The following is a 20,895-nucleotide window of genomic DNA, read 5'->3' on the forward strand; positions in this document are numbered from 1 at the left end:
GCACAGTCGCAGAACTTTTATCATAGTTTATTGTAACAGTTGCTCTATTTTACTATTTGTTGTTGTTGCCAATCTCCTACTGCACCTGTTCTATGAATTAAGCTTTATCACAGGTATGTGTGGATAGGAAAAAGAACATAGTGTATATAGGGTTCACTACTATTCATGGTTTCAGGTATCCACTGGGGGGCTTGGAATGTTTTCCCTGAGGATAAGGGGGTCTTCTGTTCTGTGTTAAAGTTTCCTTCAAAATTACTGGTTTGGTCTGTCTGAAAATTGCCCATCCTGGCCTTTGATGAAAACCAGACAGAGGTCTTGGTGCCGTCAGAACTGCACATTTATATTAAATCAGTTTAGGAAATTTTATCTGAATTAGGTTTAATCTTTTTTATTTTTCTTATTTTGGTATCATTAATCTACAATTACATGAAGAACATTATGTTTACTAGGCTCCCCCCTTCACCAAGTCCCCCCCACATACCCCTTCACAGTCACTGTCCATCTGCGTGATAAGATGCTGTAGAGTCACTACTTGTCCTCTCTGTGTTGCACAGCCCTCCCCGTGCCCCCCCACATTACACATGCTAATCGTAAGGCCCCTTTTCTTTGTCCCCGCCCTTATCCCTCCCTTCCCACCCATCTTCCCCAGTCCCTTTCCCTTTGGTAACTGTTAGTCCATTCTTGGGTTCTGTGTGAATTAGGTTTAATCTTGTCGTCTCATCAATATCGACTCAGGGAACATGTATGTGGCCCAGTCTTTTGACTCGAAAATGTCTATAGTTTGCACAGGGTAGAGGTTGAGCAAATATTTGTTCAATGAATGAATGATTGGGGTTCAACACCCTGGGTGGTCAAGTGGAAAGAACAGGTTTTGGCATCAGCCAGATGAGGGTATGAGTCCTAGTTCTGCTACTTGCGAGCTGCGTTTCCTTCGGGCCTCTGCGGGTTCTCGGCGCAGGGAGAGGGGGCAGCCTAGGGAAAGTGGCGCGCTTACTTCCTGTTGCTGTTGCAACAAGTTACCACAGAGCTACTGGCTAAAAACAACAAAACCCTGTGCAGATTTCTTACATCACAGTTCTCATGCTCAGAAGTCCAAAATGGGTTTCTCCAGGATAAAATCTAAGTGTTAGTTAGCAGGGCTGTTCCTTCTGGAAGCTCCAGGGGAGAATCCATTTCCTTGTCTCTTCCAGTACCCAGAGGCTGCCCCATGCCTTGGCTCATGGTCCCCACCTCCTCTCTGAAAGCCAGCAGTGCTACATCCTTAAATGTTTCTGACTCCTCGGCCTCCCTCTTCCGTCTTTAAGGACCCCTCTGATTACCCTGGGCGCACCTGGATAATCCGGGATAGTCGCTCCGTCTCAAGGTCCTTGTGCCATGTAAGGTGACACACTCACGGCTGCCAGGGATTAGGATGGGGCCCTCCGGGAGGCTGTCGTCCTGCCCGCCCCAGCAACCACACAGCTAGGGGCTGCACTTAACCAGGTTTGCCGAGCAGTGACAGGAATTCTCTCTCCATTCCTCTCCAGGATAGCACAGGTAGTACACAAAAAAGTATTCTCCAGGGAGGTTCCCCCACTGTGAGAGTACTGGCTGGTCTTACTGGGGGGAATCTAGTTCTGTGGGGGTGACTCATTGGTCTTTCCACAGTGGGGCAGTGTAATGGAATGCTCTGGGCTCTCCTTAGGGTTCCTTGGTTTTTGTGAGACAGTGTCACCTCTGCCTGGGTTAGTTGAGTGTTTACATACGTGGCTGTGCACTTTGCCAGAAGTCTTTCCTGTCGGTAACATTGAACTCAATGCTGCACACTGCCTGTGCTATTTATGGAGACCCACTCACCTGAAAGATGGGTGGCCCAACCACACCTTTCAACCATCCACAGAGTAAGCCAGACCACATCCTTCTGGCCCCAGGATATTTGCTTTCATGAAATGTTGCTTTACTTTGGTGCTATCAGACTTCCTTAGGGGCACACAGTGAAAAAAAGCATCAAAGAAATAGTTGCATTTACTGTAACAGTTTTGTTGAGGGCGTTCATTGCATGTCAGCACACATTTCTTATGAGAAACCACAGAGAGAAACATTTCCCCAGTCTCAGAACCCAGTACTAGTTAGTGTCCCTAGTGACTGGTTTGTTTCCATCCAGTGAACACTAGGTTAGGGCTGATCTTCTTGCTTTCCTTGCACCCACTGCAAGGAAGCAAGGGTCCTCAGCAAAGCTTTAGGACATCATAGCCCATGCTTCCCTCATTGGCTCTTTCCCCAGTTCTTCATCTGTTTCACATTTTAGTTCTTACTGTTGTAGCATCTGTAACCCCAGATAAGGCCTGGTAACAATGTTATTCCCCAAGATTTTTTGTTCTCTTTTGTGAGACACATGCCCTTGGTACATGCCTCTTTGTTCCAGGAAGTAACTCTGATGAAAAAATAAAAATATTAAAGGAAACATCATCAGTGCCAATGTTTAAACACTGAGTCTCAGAGAACTAAGTTCAACACCACTGTCAAAACTGGAACTGATTTTGAAAATATGAAAACAAGTCTCTAATACTTGTACGCTGAGCACGCTCAGATCATAAATACCAGCAATTCAAATGGCTTGCTTGCTGTTTGTAGATTCACTGGCACTGAAATCTATTTCTTTGCAGAGGGATATTTAGCTTTTATTTTATCTTTACTCATGGTCAAAAGACAATAGCGACTTTGCTAACATGATTGAAGATATTCCTCTCAAAGAATTTCTAAAGCTTGCATGTCTTTTTGCCTTCATGTTTCTGTGTGTGAGCTGGTCTCCTTGGAAAGCCAAGACAGCGATGTGCTTTATACCAAGCAGTGGTTCGATAGTTATAGAAATTCAAGATTGAAAAAATCAATGTTAACAACACATCCAGTGAAAACATCTTCAAGATAGACCCAGCCAGAAGAATTCATCTCTGAGTTCATCAAACCACAGAATCACCAACACCGAGAAGCTCTCAAACCCTACTAGATGGTGTAATCAGGACATTCTCTTTTTAATCTTTGTGCCCATAGTATGTACTCAATAAATACTTGATGAATTAACGAATAATCCCTCTCACTCTCAGAAAGACTAGGATTCTTCTCCAATGCCAATAGACCATGATGAGAACTCAGTGCTTGCCTCTGGCAGGCATACAACATGTGCTGAATACCTGGCACTGACGTACATCCAAACCATGGAAGAAATTTCTGCCATCCCTGAACTGCACAGAGGTGATTTTTATTTCCATTATTTTTCCCCTAGTCAAAGACACATGTGACAGGTGACATTCCCCTCTGCACTCACTCTCGTCGGGGTACTTGGGTTTATGTGTAATTCCTAGTGTGCTTGTACAGTCTCCAGTCACCTCTCTCCCACTCAAGAAAATATAACCGAACACATGAATAATGATGTCAGTAATATGGGAACTAACTCAAATCCATGGCAATTTATTGAAAAAGTAGATCATCCGCCATTTTGGTATTTCAGGTAATATTTACAGTACATGAGTGATGAGGCGTCTCACAATGACTGGCATGACAGTTCATCGGAGCACCAGGACTTAGAGCCCTTCTCCGTAGAAACCACCTGTGACACCCACTGAGCCCCCACGTGCCATCTTGGAGTCCTTCCCAAACTCCGGAGAAACCAGCGCTAGGCTCACCCTGCCTCCAATACAGTCACCTATAGGAGCCCCGCCATCCACGTGGCCTTCACCTGAGCAGTACAGCTCATCCGTACTGACGGACATGCCACCCAGGAATCTCATCGGCAGCTGCTGCTCCACTCTCACTGCTACGACTTCCAGGAAGACGACTCACACGCACAGGCACCACCAACTTACCACACCGCCGCCAGCCGAGTGCACGAGCACGCACGTCCCCTCCCGGAGGCGGGCAACTTCAAAGAGCATCATGTAGGCTGTGACCAAGTTCATGGGGAATGCAGCAGCCTCAGAGAAGCTCATGACATCTGGGATCTTGTAGACAAATTCCACTGGCGTGCAGACCACCTCTTCCCAGGCATCGTAATTGACGAATGCCATGACATGGTCCCCAATCTGGGCATGGGAAGCACAAGGTCAGTGGAGGTTTCTTAATCTGTTTAGAGGAATTTCTCAAATACTCTTTAAGAATCTGATGAAACGTATAGATTCCATCCCAGAAAAAACAAAACAAAACATTGAAACCCTCAAATATGCACACCTTTACCTGCCCTGAACTGCAAGGCATGGGTGGGTACGCTGAAGCCCATCTAGGAAAACTTCTCAGGGGCCATGGAGGCCAGGTTCTCTACCCTCTTCTTGAGCATAAACAGACAACATGCATGGGCAAGGCCAGGAGTCACCTACTCTCCTCTGTCCCCCGCCACCCTGGGAGCTTCCCTGCCAGGCTCACTCACTGTATTATTTACATCAAAGGTTAGCACTGGGTTACTACTAATTGCAGGGGACGTGACACATGGTGCATCGGAAGAGCCATGTAAACCTAAGGGCGGGAGACTGAACCAGAGTAACCAGGTTAGGGCAAAAATAGGAGCATGCCACCAGGTGTGAGCAACAACAGTGAACATTTTAACATGTTTTGGATACATATTACATGGTAGGTATTGTCTAAGGGTGTCACATGTTCAGACTCATGTAATCCTTACAGAACCCCTCTGAAGGCATGGCTGAATACTTTTTATCAGTATTTTATATAGCCAGACACCATGCAAAAAGAAAGAACAGTCTTCCCTTTAAAGTGGTTATGATGGTCTGCTAAGTATTTTCCTAACAGATCACTATTAAAGGGAAATACAAACCCAAGAACTGTTACCAATAGCTTGTATGAGCTGCCGAGTGCCAGTTAAATTGAACCGTTCTGCTATTTGAAGTTAATTGCATGTGCTACGACTTTCAAATGCAATCTTCAAATTGCTGTGGTCATAGTGAGTTCTCCATAAATTAATGGCTTTCCTGTATGTGTGTTTTAGTTTATGTATATTTTTACAATTGACTCTCCTGTTCTATTTTCCTTTTAGCTTAGCATTTCTCTCTACCCCTACTCAACAAACAACAACAGAAACCTCCTATGAGATGAATCCCACAAGAGTCCCGGTTTACCGATGGATGACTATAGATTTCACAGACAGTTAAAAGGAGGCAAAGAGAGATTACAGCACATGCTCCAAGTCATGTAGCTAAAGAGTAGCTGGGCCAGGATTTGAATCTAGGCAGGCTGATTCCAAATAAAAATAATTAATTCATGACACCTGAGATAAGTGCTGCCAAGAAGACAGAGTTATATAAGGATGTACAAAAGGGGATCCTACCCAGTCTGGAAATATTAGTTTAAGTGTTCATATCTCAGTTTCCTCAACTCTAAAATGGGAATAATATTAGTAAAGGGTCTTTATGAAGATTAAATAACATAATATGCATGCAGTGCATGTCGCACCGTTGCATGTAAAAGGAGGAGAGAGCAATCAGTGTTACTCTTAAAGTGAACAGTTTGGTTTCTGATCTCATGGAGTTCACAATTTACTGATCAAAAGCTAAATACAGACCCACTATATTTCATGAAGCAGACGGAATAGCTATTTAATGAAAGAACTGATGGGAAGGAGAGGCTGAGCTCCTGGCACAGTGAGGGTCCCAATTCCTGGAAAGGTTAAAGACCAAATGATGACTGTCAGGAATATCATCTTAGAGGATATTTAAGACCAGAGGATAACTGAGGTCTGACCCTGACATCCTCTGCTGCACAGGATCATGAAAACCCCAAGATGCGTGACAGCACAGAGGAGCCGACTGCCTCCGGAGCTGCCGCACCAGCTCTCTCGTTCAGCTTTGCGCCATCTCTAACATTTCATTATCAAAATGGCAAAAGTGGCTAAGCCACAGCATCGGCCCCAGGCTGAGTCCAGGAGGAGGCAACTTAAAAAAATACATATCCAACTTCACCTCATTATTTGATTCTTTTAAGAAACAGAAATGAGTTCTGGGTGACTGAGTCCAAATTTTTGTTTTACTGCTGCACCCCTGGCAACACCTTCTCAAGCCTCCCTTGCAATGGATGAAACCAAGGGAGCTATTTAGGGTTCTGCCACACAGAATCCCACCTCCGGCCTGATGGAAGGTCTTATGTAAAAACTATAGAAGGAAAATTGTATTGATTTTCTTCAAAATCACACCGACTGGAAACCTGTAGATGGCCTCTTGTATTTTATTTGTGCAGCTGAAAGTCATTAGCGGGGAATGGGGTGAAGGGGGGGTTGACAATAAGCAAGCCAGGGCTACTCAGCAGAAGAACCTCGATAAGGGAAAACAGATATGATCAAGTATAGTAAGTCCTCCCTCTAAACCAAGGCCAACAGCATCCTTAATCCACTCTAATGTTCTGCAATAATGGGTTATTTATCCATGCTCAGGATTAACAGAGGAGCTCACGGTCCTGTGGGACCATGTGGAGGAGTGAAGAACACAGAGTATTTCTTATACACAGCTCTTTCAGGGAGACGGTGCTGCCTCTGATTATATTGCTTACCTGGGGACAGAAAATGTAAACGTCTTAGGAAAGGAAAGAAAAAAAGTGCATCTTAACATTATTCTGCTGTTTGACCTGGAAACCACTGACAAAAAGACTGAGATTTCCAGACCTTCATCAGAGTGAATTTGGAGCATATAGATATTCCCAGAGTATACTGAAGCTCAGGTGCACGAGGACTGAGACAGCAGTCTAGTCTTGGCTAGATTGAATGCCAAGGGCACCCTGGCATTGCACGCTGCAGGGTTTTCTTCCCGGCATCTAATATGGCAGCATTTGCAGGTTGAGAGTAGGGATGAAGATCATGGCATTGCAGGAAGAGTAAAGAGACTGGTGACTTGAATCCACGTCCAACTCTTACTAACTCCTTTCTGACCTTCTGAACCTCATTACTTGCTGAACCCTCCTGAACCTCATCTCTGAGCAGGTAATAACAGCCTTAACCTTGTAGGGTTGTGGTGATGCTCAGAAAGATAACTTGCCCAATTTCTGGTTATGGTGGATTCTCAAATGCTAGCTCCACTCAGCGCTCCCTGGGGAAGCACTTAGTTATAAGCAAGAGCTCTTGGACCTGATTTCTATTGGCTTTTCTCACTCAGAACTGCTGCAATTCTGGGCAATTGATTTGCCCACAGTTTTTATAGACTGGATCCTATTTGATTTGTACAACAATGGTAGGAAGGGTCATATATCTTTTCACCGATCAAAAATTTTTATTATGGAAAATTCTGAACATGTACAAAATAGAGTAATTTAATAACACTTTGAATCAATTGCGCCACTCCAGAAGTCATCAACCCATTGGCCAATTCTGTCCTCTGGCTTTAAAATCTCCATTCAAAGTGGTACGTCCCCAATGTCTGGAATAATGATTTATAAATGGTCACTTCAATGCATCACGTTAAGTATATATGTAAAGGAATCGAATCATAAAATACAGAGGCTATTTCTCCCCAACTTTTGTGTTTTGCAAGTGATTTTTGAACCTGACCTGATAAGACAATGGTGGGCATGGGCCAGGGGAGGGAGGGTGTACACTTAGTTACTCCAAGGCTAAATACTCTTATTAATAGCTATGTAACGTGAGTAAAGAAGTCCTCTGGCTACTTCACCAGATGGTTGCCGGAAACAACCAAGATGGTACACAAGAGAGGTGCGGGACATTTAGAAAGTCCTATCATTTATAAACATTGTTAATAAAGCTAATAAAACAATAACATGCATCATAGATTATTTCAAGCATTTGTTGTATAGTCTTTTATAATCTCAATGGATTCTGGATAAATATTACTCTTTCAGCCAGAAGTCAAAATATTACCTCATATCCTCTCATGCTGTCCCCCAGAGCTTCAGCAATCCCGGAGCACTTGATCCCCGGCACCAGGGGAGTCTTGGGAGGGTTGTCGATATTCCCTTGTTGCACCATCACGTCCAGGAAGTTTAAACCACTGTGAACCACAAGCGTGAAAAGAGAGAAATTCAAAACAAGATGCCAAAAAACTCACTGGCTCGACTTTTCTCTCCTTCCGGACCCCTCCCTGCCTTGCTCCTCCCCCATCCCTCTCTACTGTCTTTTCTTTCTGGAAAATGGGCCTAATCACTTGGCCAGATGCCATCCATAAAGGAGAACAATGATCTCTCTAGACAAGTAAAGCTCCCCTGGCAGGCCAAACAGCAGTTGCACAGTTTACAGGAACTCCAAAGACAGTGCCTTTGTCCCCTCTCACTGCCTGCTTCCTCTTAGTTTGAAAACACAAACTGACTAGCTTGGTCACTAGCCATTCCAGCACTTAAAAGAGGGTAAAAAATACGCCAGGAAGATGTTATAAGGAGACACAGGAAAAGCAGCCAGACACGATGGCCATTGGCCAGGCTATGAGAAAGCAAGAAAGAGAAAACAGACCCACTAAAATGTCTCTAAACAAGTGTCACGCCTCAACCATCACGCAGACTTAACCCAGCCCAGGGTGCCATAAACAGCACCCAGAGTGGTGACTGTGATCCAAGAGACCCCATTTTTTTCCAGCTGGAGGAGGGTGACTCGAAAAGAGGGCTCAAAGGGGTGGACCCGTGGATATGGGAATACTGGGGGTTTGGTTTCAAAATTCTTGGTTATCTCTGGATAAGAGAAATTAGATTATTTTCTATTAACATATTACTTTTGAAATAGTTATCATTAAAATATACTTCAGTCATCATCTTGGAAAACCATCTACTTGATTTTAATAATGCCATCAATGCTCCCAATGGCTCTTACTTTTTTTAGAGCTACTCTTGGAAACTGCGTGGCACATTATTCACTAGTCAAATGACAAAACACATCCCACGGAGTGTGTACTTTTTCCACCAAGTGTAGTTTTCATGTACTTCCTGCTTTCATTAGCCACCGTCTAAAGAAAGACTCGGGTTATAGAAACCGAAGTCCTTGGTCCGGCCCAGGGTCCAGGAGCCCCTGGCCACAGCTTCTCCTCCGAGCAAGATGGCTGAGCTACTTCTCACGCACGGCCTGCCCATTCCTCTCGTGCACTCTTTGGAGCCTGAATCGTCTAACTCTGCCTACATCCCCTGGTCTGTGCTCAGCAGCCTTATCCCCGGGGAGTGACTAATGACGAGGACGAGGACTCCTTGAAAGGTGGGTGTAAGAGTCATCACCCTCTCAAGGTTTTCTGGCCCACTAATCAGGCAAGCATCACACGTTGTCCCAGTTGCAGTATCTCTAACGTGTGCGTCCTTGGAGGCAGCCACATGCCTCCTATTTCCTCGCTCCCAGAGTGCCCGGCATACATCAGGCCCACAGGAACAGACTAGGTACAGAAGTAGCATCTCTTGAATAAAGGAATATTCATGAATACTTAAAAATATGTACTGCCTGATTGAGTACTAACTTCTTTTAAAAGGCAGCCAAGGGATGCTCAGAGTCATGGACATATTTATGAAATGTATGGGTAGACTTATAAGGGCCCTACTTTGTTTTTAGGGTCACAGGGTTGTCTGGAAAATTAACGAGAGTTACGCACTTATGCACGGTGCCAGGTACCTGTGTGCATACAACAAATGCTAGCCTTTACGTCGGCATCTTCTGGTAAGAAGGCAGGAGTGCATGAGACGTCGTAGGAAGACCCATTACACAAAGGTTAAAAATAGTTTCAGGCCTGAAATGGGAAAACTTCAGCTATCTGTAAGCATCGCTTCTGTGACACAGCCGGTTTTCCAACACAACTGAACAAATGCAGCATCACGGTGTAACAGGGAGAGGAATTTCCACGTCCCAAGTCAAACGCTCCCTACCATTTCACGCATATTGTAGCTCACTGTGTTTGTCTTTGTGTGATAAACCTATGATTTCCCAAGACCCCGATGGGTAAAGGCCAGGAGCAATGACTTGACAGTTCTGTAAATGTGCCAGCCCCTGGAGAAGGCTGCATCCTGGGTACTCGTCACCCTCCACCCAGCATGGGGTGGGCCCAGTGATGGCAGCTACTCAACACCAGTGAGAAGGGCTAAGGCTGGCTTCCCAGAAGCCTGTAGCATCCCCTTCCTCGGGGAGGCATGCAGCGATCCCGTCAGGATCCTGGGGACAGCCGCCCATCTTCAGGAAGGAAACAGGAAGCAGGTATATCCCAGGGGACAGGGGATGGGTCAGTGCTGTTTGTCTCAGCTGGAAGAGGTGGTAAACAGCTGCTAATGGAGTATCTTTATGTTGTCCCTGCCCTGTGTCGTGGCACTACCCGTGCACCTCATCCTAACACAGATGGGCATAGCTGGCTTTTACTGAGGGTTCAGTTTGTGGCAGGAACTGTACTGAGTGTTTTGCTTTTGTTATTTAAGACTCAGTAATAGTCCTACGAGGCCTGAACTATCACACCCATTTCTCAGATGAGGAAACTGAGACTCCGCAAAATTAAGTAACTTGCTTAAGGTCATGTCTTTAGAACCTGTCAAAGCTAGGATTCAAATTCAAACATGTCGAGAACCCAAGTGCTAACAGAAGACATTCTGTGACCTCTTTGTGGGGACATTTCCCACCATCTTTGGTAAAGGGTCATCCAAGGGCCCACGTTTATAACTTACCTCTTTGACAGCAGGCAGCACCAGCAGGGAGCCTAGTACTGGAGGAGCAGCCATTCATAATCTCAGCAGGGACCCACTCCTTACTATGAAATAATTGAGCTGATCTAAGAACTGGATGTTCTTTCAAAATTATGAATTCGGAAACATGCAGCAAGAAAATGGCCTAGTATCAGAAAGGATGTCAAAATAAAAATTGAGCTAGAGGGACCTACTGACCTTTGCTCTGAGAAAGCATTAAGTGAAAGAGCCAGAAGGTGAGGGAATTGAAAGAAAAGACATTCAGAGCGGTGGACTTAACCCAACAGCCTGCACCGCGGTGGACTTTACAAATGTCATTGCCGAGTTACTGAGAACGGGAAGGTCCAGTCTCTGTGCCCGGTGGGGCCAGGCCCCGGCACGCCTCCCGAGCTCTCATTTCCAAGAGCTCCTTTGTTATTTCACACACACCTTGATAAGAGAACCTCTTTCTTTGGCTGACGTGTGTGGTCTCTGCCTCGTGAAACCAAAAGATACAAAACCAAACCAAATACTAAACCAATAACCCTAAATCACCTACTGAACAGACATCATTGATCTCATGTTTTGTTTTGTTTTTTCAGACAAAACCAATAATACTGTTTAGAGATACTAAGTTATTTGTCCAAGGCCACACACACAGTGAATGGTGAGGCCATGGACTTAAACTTGGAACTGCTTAGCACTTTTCTTTTTTCCATCACAACAGGAAAAAACAGGGGCTTATCAAGCTATACAACTTCTTAATTATAGTTTCCAGTGTTCTGTAGGATAATTTGATGTTCATTTAGAATTTTTTGGGTGGTGGTAGTGACTATGCCTGATGATTCAGACCTACAGAGTGGGTGATCTTCAGATATTACCTAATATTTATGTGGATCAGTGCAAAAGAAAATAGTGCTGGAAAGTGCTTGACACCATGTTCTGCTACGGAATTTTATTTTTCTTGATGATTGGTGTGATTTCAGTAAATAAGGCTTTTGTTTTTCCTCTCATACTAAATTATTACTGAAAGCCTAGGTATAAAGGATATTTCCCGAGATACAACATCCTGAAGGAAGGAAGGCAGGGATTTGAGAAAGGGACCCTGAAAAGCTTGACAGATGAGGGATGTGATAGCAGATGCAGGGAAATGTGGGGACAATCTCTTTGAAAACTGATGCTTTCTTACATTTGCACTACAGAGTACAGTCTACACTTCCTCAACCTTGTAATAATCCGGAAAGGCAAGAAGTACAGCTACTGCTCTTCCCATTCAATAGATGTGAATACTGAGACGCCTTAGATAAGAAAGCTGACTTGTCAAAGACAACATAATAGGTACATGGCGGAGCTGAGATTTGAATCAAGGTCTTCACACTCCTTCCTTATTGTATATCCCATGCACTATGAGATGTCAGATGCAAGGAAATCAAATGTTGCTAAAAATCAGTAATTTCAAGATTCGGGAGCAAGAAGGTTAAGAAAAAGTGCAGAAAGGAAACAGATGCAGGCCTCATGGGTTCCAGTTCCTGTACTGCCATCGTTGAGCAGCGGGACCCGGGCTGAGTCTCTGCAGCCCTCTCCTGCTCTCACACTCAGGCCACCACCTGGGGGTCCTTTATCCTGTGGCTCTGCTTAAAATAGCATCAAATCAAAGCTTAGGCAGAGAGGCAGAGATGCTTGATGGTCTTGGGGAAACACACTGACTCGGGATGCTTAGATCTTGTCTAGAAGCTAAAGGAAGGCAAGCTCACCTTGGCCTCTATATTTCCTATTATCTGTTAAGTGATGGTTGTCAGCCTTGTAACATCTCATGAGAAATGTCTGGCTGTCTTCATTTTATGTTCTACCAGAGTCCACAAAAGTTGTTGCCATGATGATGATGCTACATGTTAGGTATTAAAGTCTGGGCCATTTTAGTCTCCATTTTGTGCAAGAGCAGGGCTAGACCAGTCCAAGGCCATATGGCAGGTTCCTGCACTGTGACACAAGCCCTTTTCGCCTGACTTCCAGGCTTGAGTGTTTGACTGGTAGGGTGTCGTTCTGTTATCTACAGACTGTGGTAGGCTGCTGTGTCTTCTTGTCACCGCAACTCAGTGATCTGGGATCTGTTCGTTGCTTTTGGATGTGCTAAGTATACCAAAGAAGACACAAATGATTTCTTAAAGGACACCACTAAGTAGACGACAGAAGAACCAGCCCAGCTATAATTTACTGATTTTCTAATTTGAGACAAAATTGGCCCAAAGGAGTTTAGCAAAGCAGACACGCAGAGGAGGAGAATATCCCCCGTATTGCATTCTCCAGGTGAAAGGAGGGTAGGGGTCACCCATAGGAAAGGAGTTTCGATCTCCTGCCATCTCTTTCCTTCGTCAAGTTGTCAGGATCCCCAGTACTGACGATGGGAATCCAAACGTTGCCAGACCATCATACAGAGAAGAGTAGGATGAACAGCAGCTTAGCCTCTACTGATGCTGAAGCACACATTTTGAACTCATACTCAATAGGAATCCCGTCTTGCCCCATCACTGGTTCCATTGAGACAGCCAGCCAAAGAAATGGCATTCAGAAAGCCACCGTGTTTCTTCCTTTGAGCGTATCATTTGTTACAATAGAGTTTGATTCTTTATAAAGACAGAAGTATTTCTCCTCAAATCTCAGCACAAAGATTGGCTGTATGGGGTCTTACAGGCCCAGTTCTATGGATAAACTAATTATATTTCTTTCTTTCCATTGGCTATTAGGAAGCTTGAATCCAAATTTGTAAAACACACACACACACACACACACACACACACACACCAAACTCCCAAGCTGCAGGGCTCTGTGGCATTCATTCTCTATGTGATTCTAAATTCAACTTCATTTTAACTTACTGAATGCTTCAGAGTTTCCATTTTTTTAAATCATAAACTCTTTTCTGGTGGATCTCAAACTTGATCATGCATCAGAATTTCCAGGAGGTTTGTTAAAACACGGATTGCGGGACCCCTATCCCCAAGTTCTTCTGACTTAGTGGGTCTGGGTGAGGTGCATGAATTTGCAATTCTAATAAGTTTTCAGGTCCTGCTGCTGCTGATCTGGGGACACACTTGAGGAGCTGTTGCTGTATCGTTTCTTTTTAAGCTATTTCAAGTCCTTTTTGGAATGAGGCAAGGTAAAAATTAATAGATGATGATTAAATAGATAAGAAAATGAAAAGTGCTCTCGTTGTCCTCTAGAGCAGTTGAATTTTTTGATCCTAGTCCAAAGGATTATATTTACCCTTGTTAAATGCAGCCTTATTAGATCAGGTTCATCATTCCGATTTGTTTGGCTTGCTCTTGGATCCTAATTTTTTCATCCAAAAAATTGGCTCCTCCTCCTGGATTTGTGTCCTCTGAAAATGTGGTTATCATGCCATTAACTTCTATGTCCAAACTGCTGATAAAAATTATAGGTAGGCCTCACGTTCCTGGTTACTAAGGGTGTTTGTGAAGATGTCAGAGAAGGGATTTAAAACACAGGACTAGGTGACATGTTTTAAGTTTCTTCAAATCCTGAGCTCTTACAATTCTCTGAAACATCTCCAAGACACTGAATTCAAGTGTGACAAGTACTCAGTAAGTCCATGAGGCCTCTCTGTTTGTGGGGAATGGCAGTGAATTTCCCTTCCCCTATTGCAGTAATTCCTGACCATAGAGGGTGCTGCCTGATTGAGCTTCTTCTAGTACAATCACTTTCTGGATGCGTGTCAGGGTGATAATGGTGTACACATCCTGGCCCCAGCTCCGGGAGTCTCTTTTAGCCCAGGCACATATTCTCATGTGCCTTTAGGGTTGAAAATACTGCTCCATTAGCCCAAAATCAGCTTTCTGATCCCACAAAGAAAAATATCCAAGAGAGGACCTTTTCCATGATTCTCACATAGGGTTTTGTGACAGAAGGGACCCCAAGACGCTAGCAGATATCCAGAATCCTCCACTCTAATTTCTCTGGTGATAGGGCATAGGGACAAAAGGAATTATTTGTAGCTAGTAATTGTAACATTCAGTAACAGCTAACATTTATAGGGTGCTTACTATATGGCAGGCATGGCATCAAGTGTTTTATGAGCATGGTTATCATTTAATGTGTTCAACAACCATAACAATGCTAAGAGATAAACCACGTTACCCACATTTTACAGAGAGCAAAACCAAGACCATAGACATTCACAAGCCAAGGTGTGAAAGCAAGAAGTGAGACGGCAGAGACTGTGCTCTTAGCTAATTACTTTGCTCTCCTCTTGTGAGACTGTCACTCCGTTTTCCCAGTTACAAAAAGGAGACTTCTTGACCATCTGTCTCAGTGGGCATTTACTATATGCTGAGTGTATACTAAGTGTCCGATATCCACAGTTAAGGGGGACTTAAAATTCTCATGGGGAAACAGAATCACAAAAGCTGATTACATTACGGAGTGATGAGTGGTTCTGTACAAGTGCAGGCAGAGTGCTCACCCCACCACCACCGGGAGGTGTGCAATCACACAGACAAGCAAGCAGTCAAAATAATGACCCCAGAAAGGTTTTCCCAAAGAATTGTTCTCATGGTTCTCTGCAGTCATCAAAGTTAAATTTAAATCCTTAGCATTAGCTCTCTGGCTCTTCCTCAGGTGGGTTGCTCCATCTCCTCAAGCCTTAGTTTTCTCCTCTCAAAAAGGGGATAGTAACGTATTGACCCTATGGGGAGTTGGTGTGGATTGCATTGACAGTACATGTAACATAGAGTGCCTCGCACACAGTAAGTCTCGGGGAGCATAAGCTATCGTTGCGACCGCCACCACCGTCCTCATTATCACCATCACACCAAGGTGTCACAGGTCAGGATCCCTGGGAAGCAGACTCTGAGGTGAGATTTGCGTGCGGGAGGTCTGACAAAGAGTCCTGTAGGGAACAGCGCCCGTTTTGGTGTGAGGGAAGCTGAACTGCGTAGAAGGAGAAGTTGAACACTGACGTCATAGTTAAAGGGTCTCATTTTATCCAGAGAAAGTTCCATAGCTGATGGTCCCTGAATTCATCATGAATCGCGGCAAGGGGACGGGGCCTTTATACCCTGGCATCAGCCAGTCATGGGACAAGAGCTGCCCCCAGGGAGCAGGTGCAACCTGGAGCAAAGAGGCTGCCTTCAGCTGAGGGCAATTCCTCAGGAGGGCTACAGAGCCAGCCTTCCGCAGCCATCACTCCCGGTGGTGGGGAGAATGAGTGCCAGGGTCCCCAAAGGGGGTCCCGGTGGGTGGACCCCAGCACCCAGTACAAGAGAGCTGGTGTGATCGTCCTTTTCAGAGTTTTAATCCCCTGTGGGCACAGAGCAGTTGTGACTGATGGCGGACATTTACGGAGCCCCTTAGCGTGGTGGTCTTTAAGGAGGAAAGGCTTACGGGTTCTTATAAATAATTCAGAGAAGCGGAAAAAGAATGGCATCTTTAAATTGGGGCCCGAAAGAACGAGAGGAAAGGGCAATGGATGACTTGAACAGATCAACGCATCAGTGACGCGACAGAGCCCAAGGAAAAAGAAGGGTAAAGGCAGACAAACGGTCATAATACACGCAGGACTGGCAACTCTTGGGGAAATCCATGAAGAAAAGTGGTTCAGCCCTTCCTACGTGTCTGCGGGAAGTACGGGATCCCAGAAGCCAGAGGAGACCCGGCCACAACGGGGGAGCACGGCCGAATCCCAGAGCGCGGGGTACAATTCCCGCCGCTTGCTGAGCGGCACGGCCAGCTTCCGGGGCAGCCCTGCCAGGGGGGCTGGGGGCCTGCCCAGAGGGAGGCTCTGCTCTGGGCCGAGCAGCACCAGGTGTGCCCTTCCTCGTCCTGCCCTAGCCTTGTGGCTGCTACCTGTGCTCACCCAAACATCCCACTCCAAATCCACGGTGTGGCCGAGAAGCAGATGTTTGAGCCATTCCCTCACTTCCCCAGATGTTTTCATTTTTGTTTCTTCATCTCAGCTGATAACATGACAATGCCTAGAACAATCGGCATTGATCTCAGAAAATCTTGCTATCAATTCTTTTTTTTTTCTTTTTGGGTTTGTTTAAGGACTCATTTTGTTACCTTGAGACTGAGAGAATAGACTGATACAAATCTGCTATGGAAGACAAACATACACATTCATTGTCCTAGGCCAGGACAGCTTTTAGGCAAATCTCAAAGGGCATCTCTCCCTTCAGAACAGCAGAACTGTCCTGGGTGGACCTCAGGAGAGAGAGGCCACCTGCGCTCCGGGAGAGGTGGGAAGGCGCGTGTTGTGGGTACTCGGGTTCTCCTGACATTGTCCCTCAGTGTCGGGCTCCACATGACCCTCCGACCCTCTCCACCACTATCTTTATTAAAAACAGACCACTGCAGCTATAGGACACATATGAAGTTCTCTGACACATCTGGTGTTTTTTGGTAATCTACCACTTTATTTCTTAAGCAAATCATGCCATTGTTGCCCCACTCAGATCCCTTTAGCTGTACAACTGGACTGGTGATGAGGGCATACAGCTGGGGCTACAGGTGTACAAATCTGTTTTATTTCCTCTGAGAAAGGAAATATATCTTTTGTCCAAATTAGTATTCAAAACACCTGTCAGTAGTATTTCAAACACAGAACAAAATGGCCAAGGAGATACACTGAGAAGCTAAATATCAAGAGTCTGTTTTCAATAGAAACAGAAAAGCCTATTACCGATGGGTCCCAAACAAGGTCCCCTTGATGCCAAGAATAACCCCTTGGTGTTTGGAGCTGGAGTTATTTATTTACTCTCAGCCTCTCCTGGGAGAGGAATAGATATTTATTCCTAAGAAGGTTTCCGAAAAGGTTAAAATTTCTATGTGCCATGTTAGTGTTCACCAAGTCACTGACTTTAAACAGGTGCCTGGCAGTGATTGGTGATATAGAACATTCAATCTAATTCAATTTACATTCAACAGATCCTTCAAGGTTTCGGGGGCTAGGTTCAGACCCAGGGTGACAAGAATGACAGTGATGTCTCTGCTTCCCAGGAATGCAGAGATCAACAAATGAATCTCTCAGAAATGCCACTGGTCCCCAACAAGAGGTGGTACAAAGGTCATGGCTAGCAGAGAGAGGGCTCCCTCACCTTGCAGGAATCGTGGATGGAGGCCTCCATGGGAGAGTATACCCCTTAGGAATGGGGATGCCCTTTGCACCTGTTCTGCTAACGTCTCCAGCTTCCTGCCCCCCTCCATGGAGGGGAGAGGCCGTATCAGACAGCGCCAAGTGGTTTTAGCTTGACTTCTCACTGGAGACCCAGAGGGGCAGGGCGCCCTCGGAGGAATGGTCCATTTTTGCTGTCACATGACACTAATCCTAAATCGTTGCTGCTGATAAAAATAATTTTTTTCGTAAAACAGTTGTTTCAATAGGAAAAATGGAGCGATGACTAGAGCAGCATTGTCCCCTGGAACATTCTGCAATGTGGGAGCGTTCTGTGTCTGCGCCGTCCGATGGGGCGGCCACTGGCCATATGCGGTTACCGCACACTTGAAATGTGGCTTGTGTGACTGGGGAACTGAACTTCCAATTTTAGTTCATTAACATTTAAATGCAATTAGCCTAAGAAGGAGGCAATACTGGAATCACCACTGGGCTCTCTCCCCCATAGACAGTGAGCACCTCAGAAGGGGGGACAAAGTCCTGTCTTAAAATCCACTTTGCAGTGTCCATTGCAACACAGGGCACACTGGTCTCACAATGACCCCTCCACTGAAGGTGTAAGTAGGAAGCAGGAGTGATTCAACCTCTGTCTTTCCTTCTTGCTAAGGAGAACCATCTCTCAGCCATGCATGGCAGCAGCCTTGTGTACACTGGTATCAGAGCACAACAGAGAAGACCAACGACCTTGATGACTGTGCTTCGGGGAGAGCAAACATCTACCCCTGGAAGATGAAAGGATAGAGGTGAAAGGCAAGCAAAGGTCGAAGCAAAAGATGAGATAGCAAGGGCAAGATTGGAGAGTCTGGGAGAGTTTGAAGAGCTCAGGGAGAGAGTTAGAGCAGGAGGCGTGTAGATGGGGATGTAAATGAGAAGAGAAAATTTTTGTGATGTTCTCTTTAGCACAAGGTCCAGTTTTGGTGTTTCCTAAAAGACTCAACAGAATTTGACAGTGCTTCTCATTATATTGAAGTTGGGCTTCTATTCAAGAGCCGACGGGCCTGGCTACATCAAGCATACAAAAGGAGAAGAGAATAAGAAAAGGAAAGAAAAATCTTAACAGAGAAAAAGGAGAAAGTCAACTTTCCTACACACACGGCAGGCTGAAGGCAGAGATGGTGGGGCTCCAGGGGGTGCGAGGGTGAAACTGCTTTTGCTGTTTCTTTCCTAAGAAGAGGCAGTCCCAGAGGCACAGCCATCTGATTGCAGTACGAGAAGGATGTGGAGGATCTGAAGCCAGATACATCCGAATGGGCTGTTAGGGGAAGGAGGGCACGTCCTTAGCTGCGTTATGCATCCCAGGTTCCACTCACAAAATGTTGAGTCAGAGTTAATAACAAGGTCCCCAATCGGAACAGTTTCAGCAAGTTTAGCTGGGAGGATGAAGAGAATCCAGTCACAAAATCATTCAGACCAATCATAGGAACGGTGGGTTTAATCGCTCCCCCACCAGCTGATTGAACTAGGCGTAGCATAGATCAATGAAAAGCAGTTCGTTCTGATCTTTCGACAAGGGATTTTTTTTTTCTTTTTCTAAAGCAAGTCTGTAGCTTGATGGATAGTCTATTCAAAAAGCAAATGTGTGTGCATTGGGAGGAGGTGGAGGGGGCTGTGTGGCATGCAGTTTGAAAGCCTCATTGGAGATCACTGTAGAATTCAGACTCTCTGGGCTAGTGGGGCTGCCCTACTACGAACCTACCTGTGTGAAGAGCAGGTAAGCCTTCTGGGAGAAAGAAAAAAACCTCATCCTAAGGGAAATTCAAGGAGGAGAATATAAGCCCCGATGAAGATGCCTGTGGCAAAACCAAAGGAAGGCTTGATTCTGACTGTGGTATTTGCTAGGACTCAGATGGTCCTTCAACTCCAGACAGAGTCAGTGACAAGTGGGTGTAAAATGCGTGAAGATGAGGCCCTCAAGAGAGACAAACCCTGGCTCCAGCTCAGCTCTCTGTCTTACTAGCTATGGGATCTTAAGAAAGTTCCCTCACCTCTTTGATCCTGTTTCTTCATCTGTGAGATGTTTGGTGTCAATGAAATTTCTATAAAACACTTAACATCACGCCTGTGGCACACAAAAAGCCCTCAATAAAGGTCATATGATAATAATGATGATACAAAATTAATGATAAAAGTGTCTTTATTATTAACTCTGAACAGTAGAAGTATTAATATATAAGGTCCCAATGGCTGCTTTATAACCAGTATTGGGTGGACAAGTTGCCGCAGCCTGAGCAGAGGGCCAGACTCCACCTGGGATGGACAGGTAATGAGGAAACACACTGGTGGCTCCGGTGCATGGCAGGAGGGCAGAACAGGGCGACAGGAGCAGCTCAAAACCAACGGGGAACCAGCTGACCTGTGTTTCTGAGTGCCATGCAACACCTTCTAGGAAACCCTTGCAACTCTCTGGGAGGTATTGAAGGGTGGGGGCCCTGATACCTGCAAAGGAAGGTAGGAACAGAGTCACGGACATACTGTTCATTTTAAAAGATTGTTGGGTTTTTTTTCAATCGTTCGAATTATTTATTTATTTTCCAATTTTATTTTATTGAGCTATAATTGACATATACCGCTGCATTAGTTTAAGGTTTACAACATCATGATTTGAGATATATAGAATATACAGATATTACAAAATGATTACCACAGTAAGTTCAGTTTAGTTAAATATTGTTTTAACCTCCAGGCTGGTGGGGCCCCGGGCCCCCAGGTGTACAGGTCTTTCAGCAATGCCTGAGTACGTGCTCTTGGAATAACTATCATCGGAAGCAGCACTGGTGGGTTCTCTGCAGGAGCCCTGGCCTCCACCACTCGACGGAGGAGGTGCATGTCAATGGGGAGAAATCACAGAGTATCTTGAGAAGACAGAGACTCACATTACCCAGCCTAGGGAAGGCAGTTATTAAAGTTCAAAAAGTGAACGTCTAAATTCAAGAGAACAGATTGTGTTAAAAAAGGTAAAGCTCTGCAAATGTACCTCCTTTGGTATTCGTTTGCGTCTCCCGCCACGAGACCTGCAGCTGGAGGGACTTAGGCCTCCTGCCAGAGAAAGCTGAGATGACACAGGGAGCATGAAGTCATATTTACAAGTGACATTGCAACTCCTGCAGAAATGC

General features: G+C 45.2%; 1 protein-coding gene and 1 non-coding gene across 2 annotated transcripts in view; one reads left to right on the plus strand and one right to left on the minus strand.

Moving 5' to 3' along the window:
- Positions 1-20,895, minus strand: part of LOC130681112 (uncharacterized) — a 100,944-nt gene that overhangs the window by 47,256 nt on the left and 32,793 nt on the right. Inside the window, exons 4-5 of the mRNA XM_057493306.1 lie at positions 7,844-7,973; positions 3,843-4,058 (exon numbers count right to left, since the gene is read on the minus strand). Of these exons, the coding sequence (XP_057349289.1) occupies positions 3,843-4,058; positions 7,844-7,973 (346 nt within the window). The remainder of the gene's footprint in view (positions 1-3,842; positions 4,059-7,843; positions 7,974-20,895) is intronic.
- LOC130681178 (small nucleolar RNA SNORA15) lies at positions 4,664-4,801 on the plus strand. Its single transcript, XR_008994233.1, has one exon. It is a non-coding gene; the product is annotated as a small nucleolar RNA SNORA15 (small nucleolar RNA).

The sequence above is a fragment of the Manis pentadactyla genome, chromosome 15 (genome assembly GCF_030020395.1).
Source record: "Manis pentadactyla isolate mManPen7 chromosome 15, mManPen7.hap1, whole genome shotgun sequence".
Lineage (NCBI taxonomy): Eukaryota > Metazoa > Chordata > Mammalia > Pholidota > Manidae > Manis > Manis pentadactyla.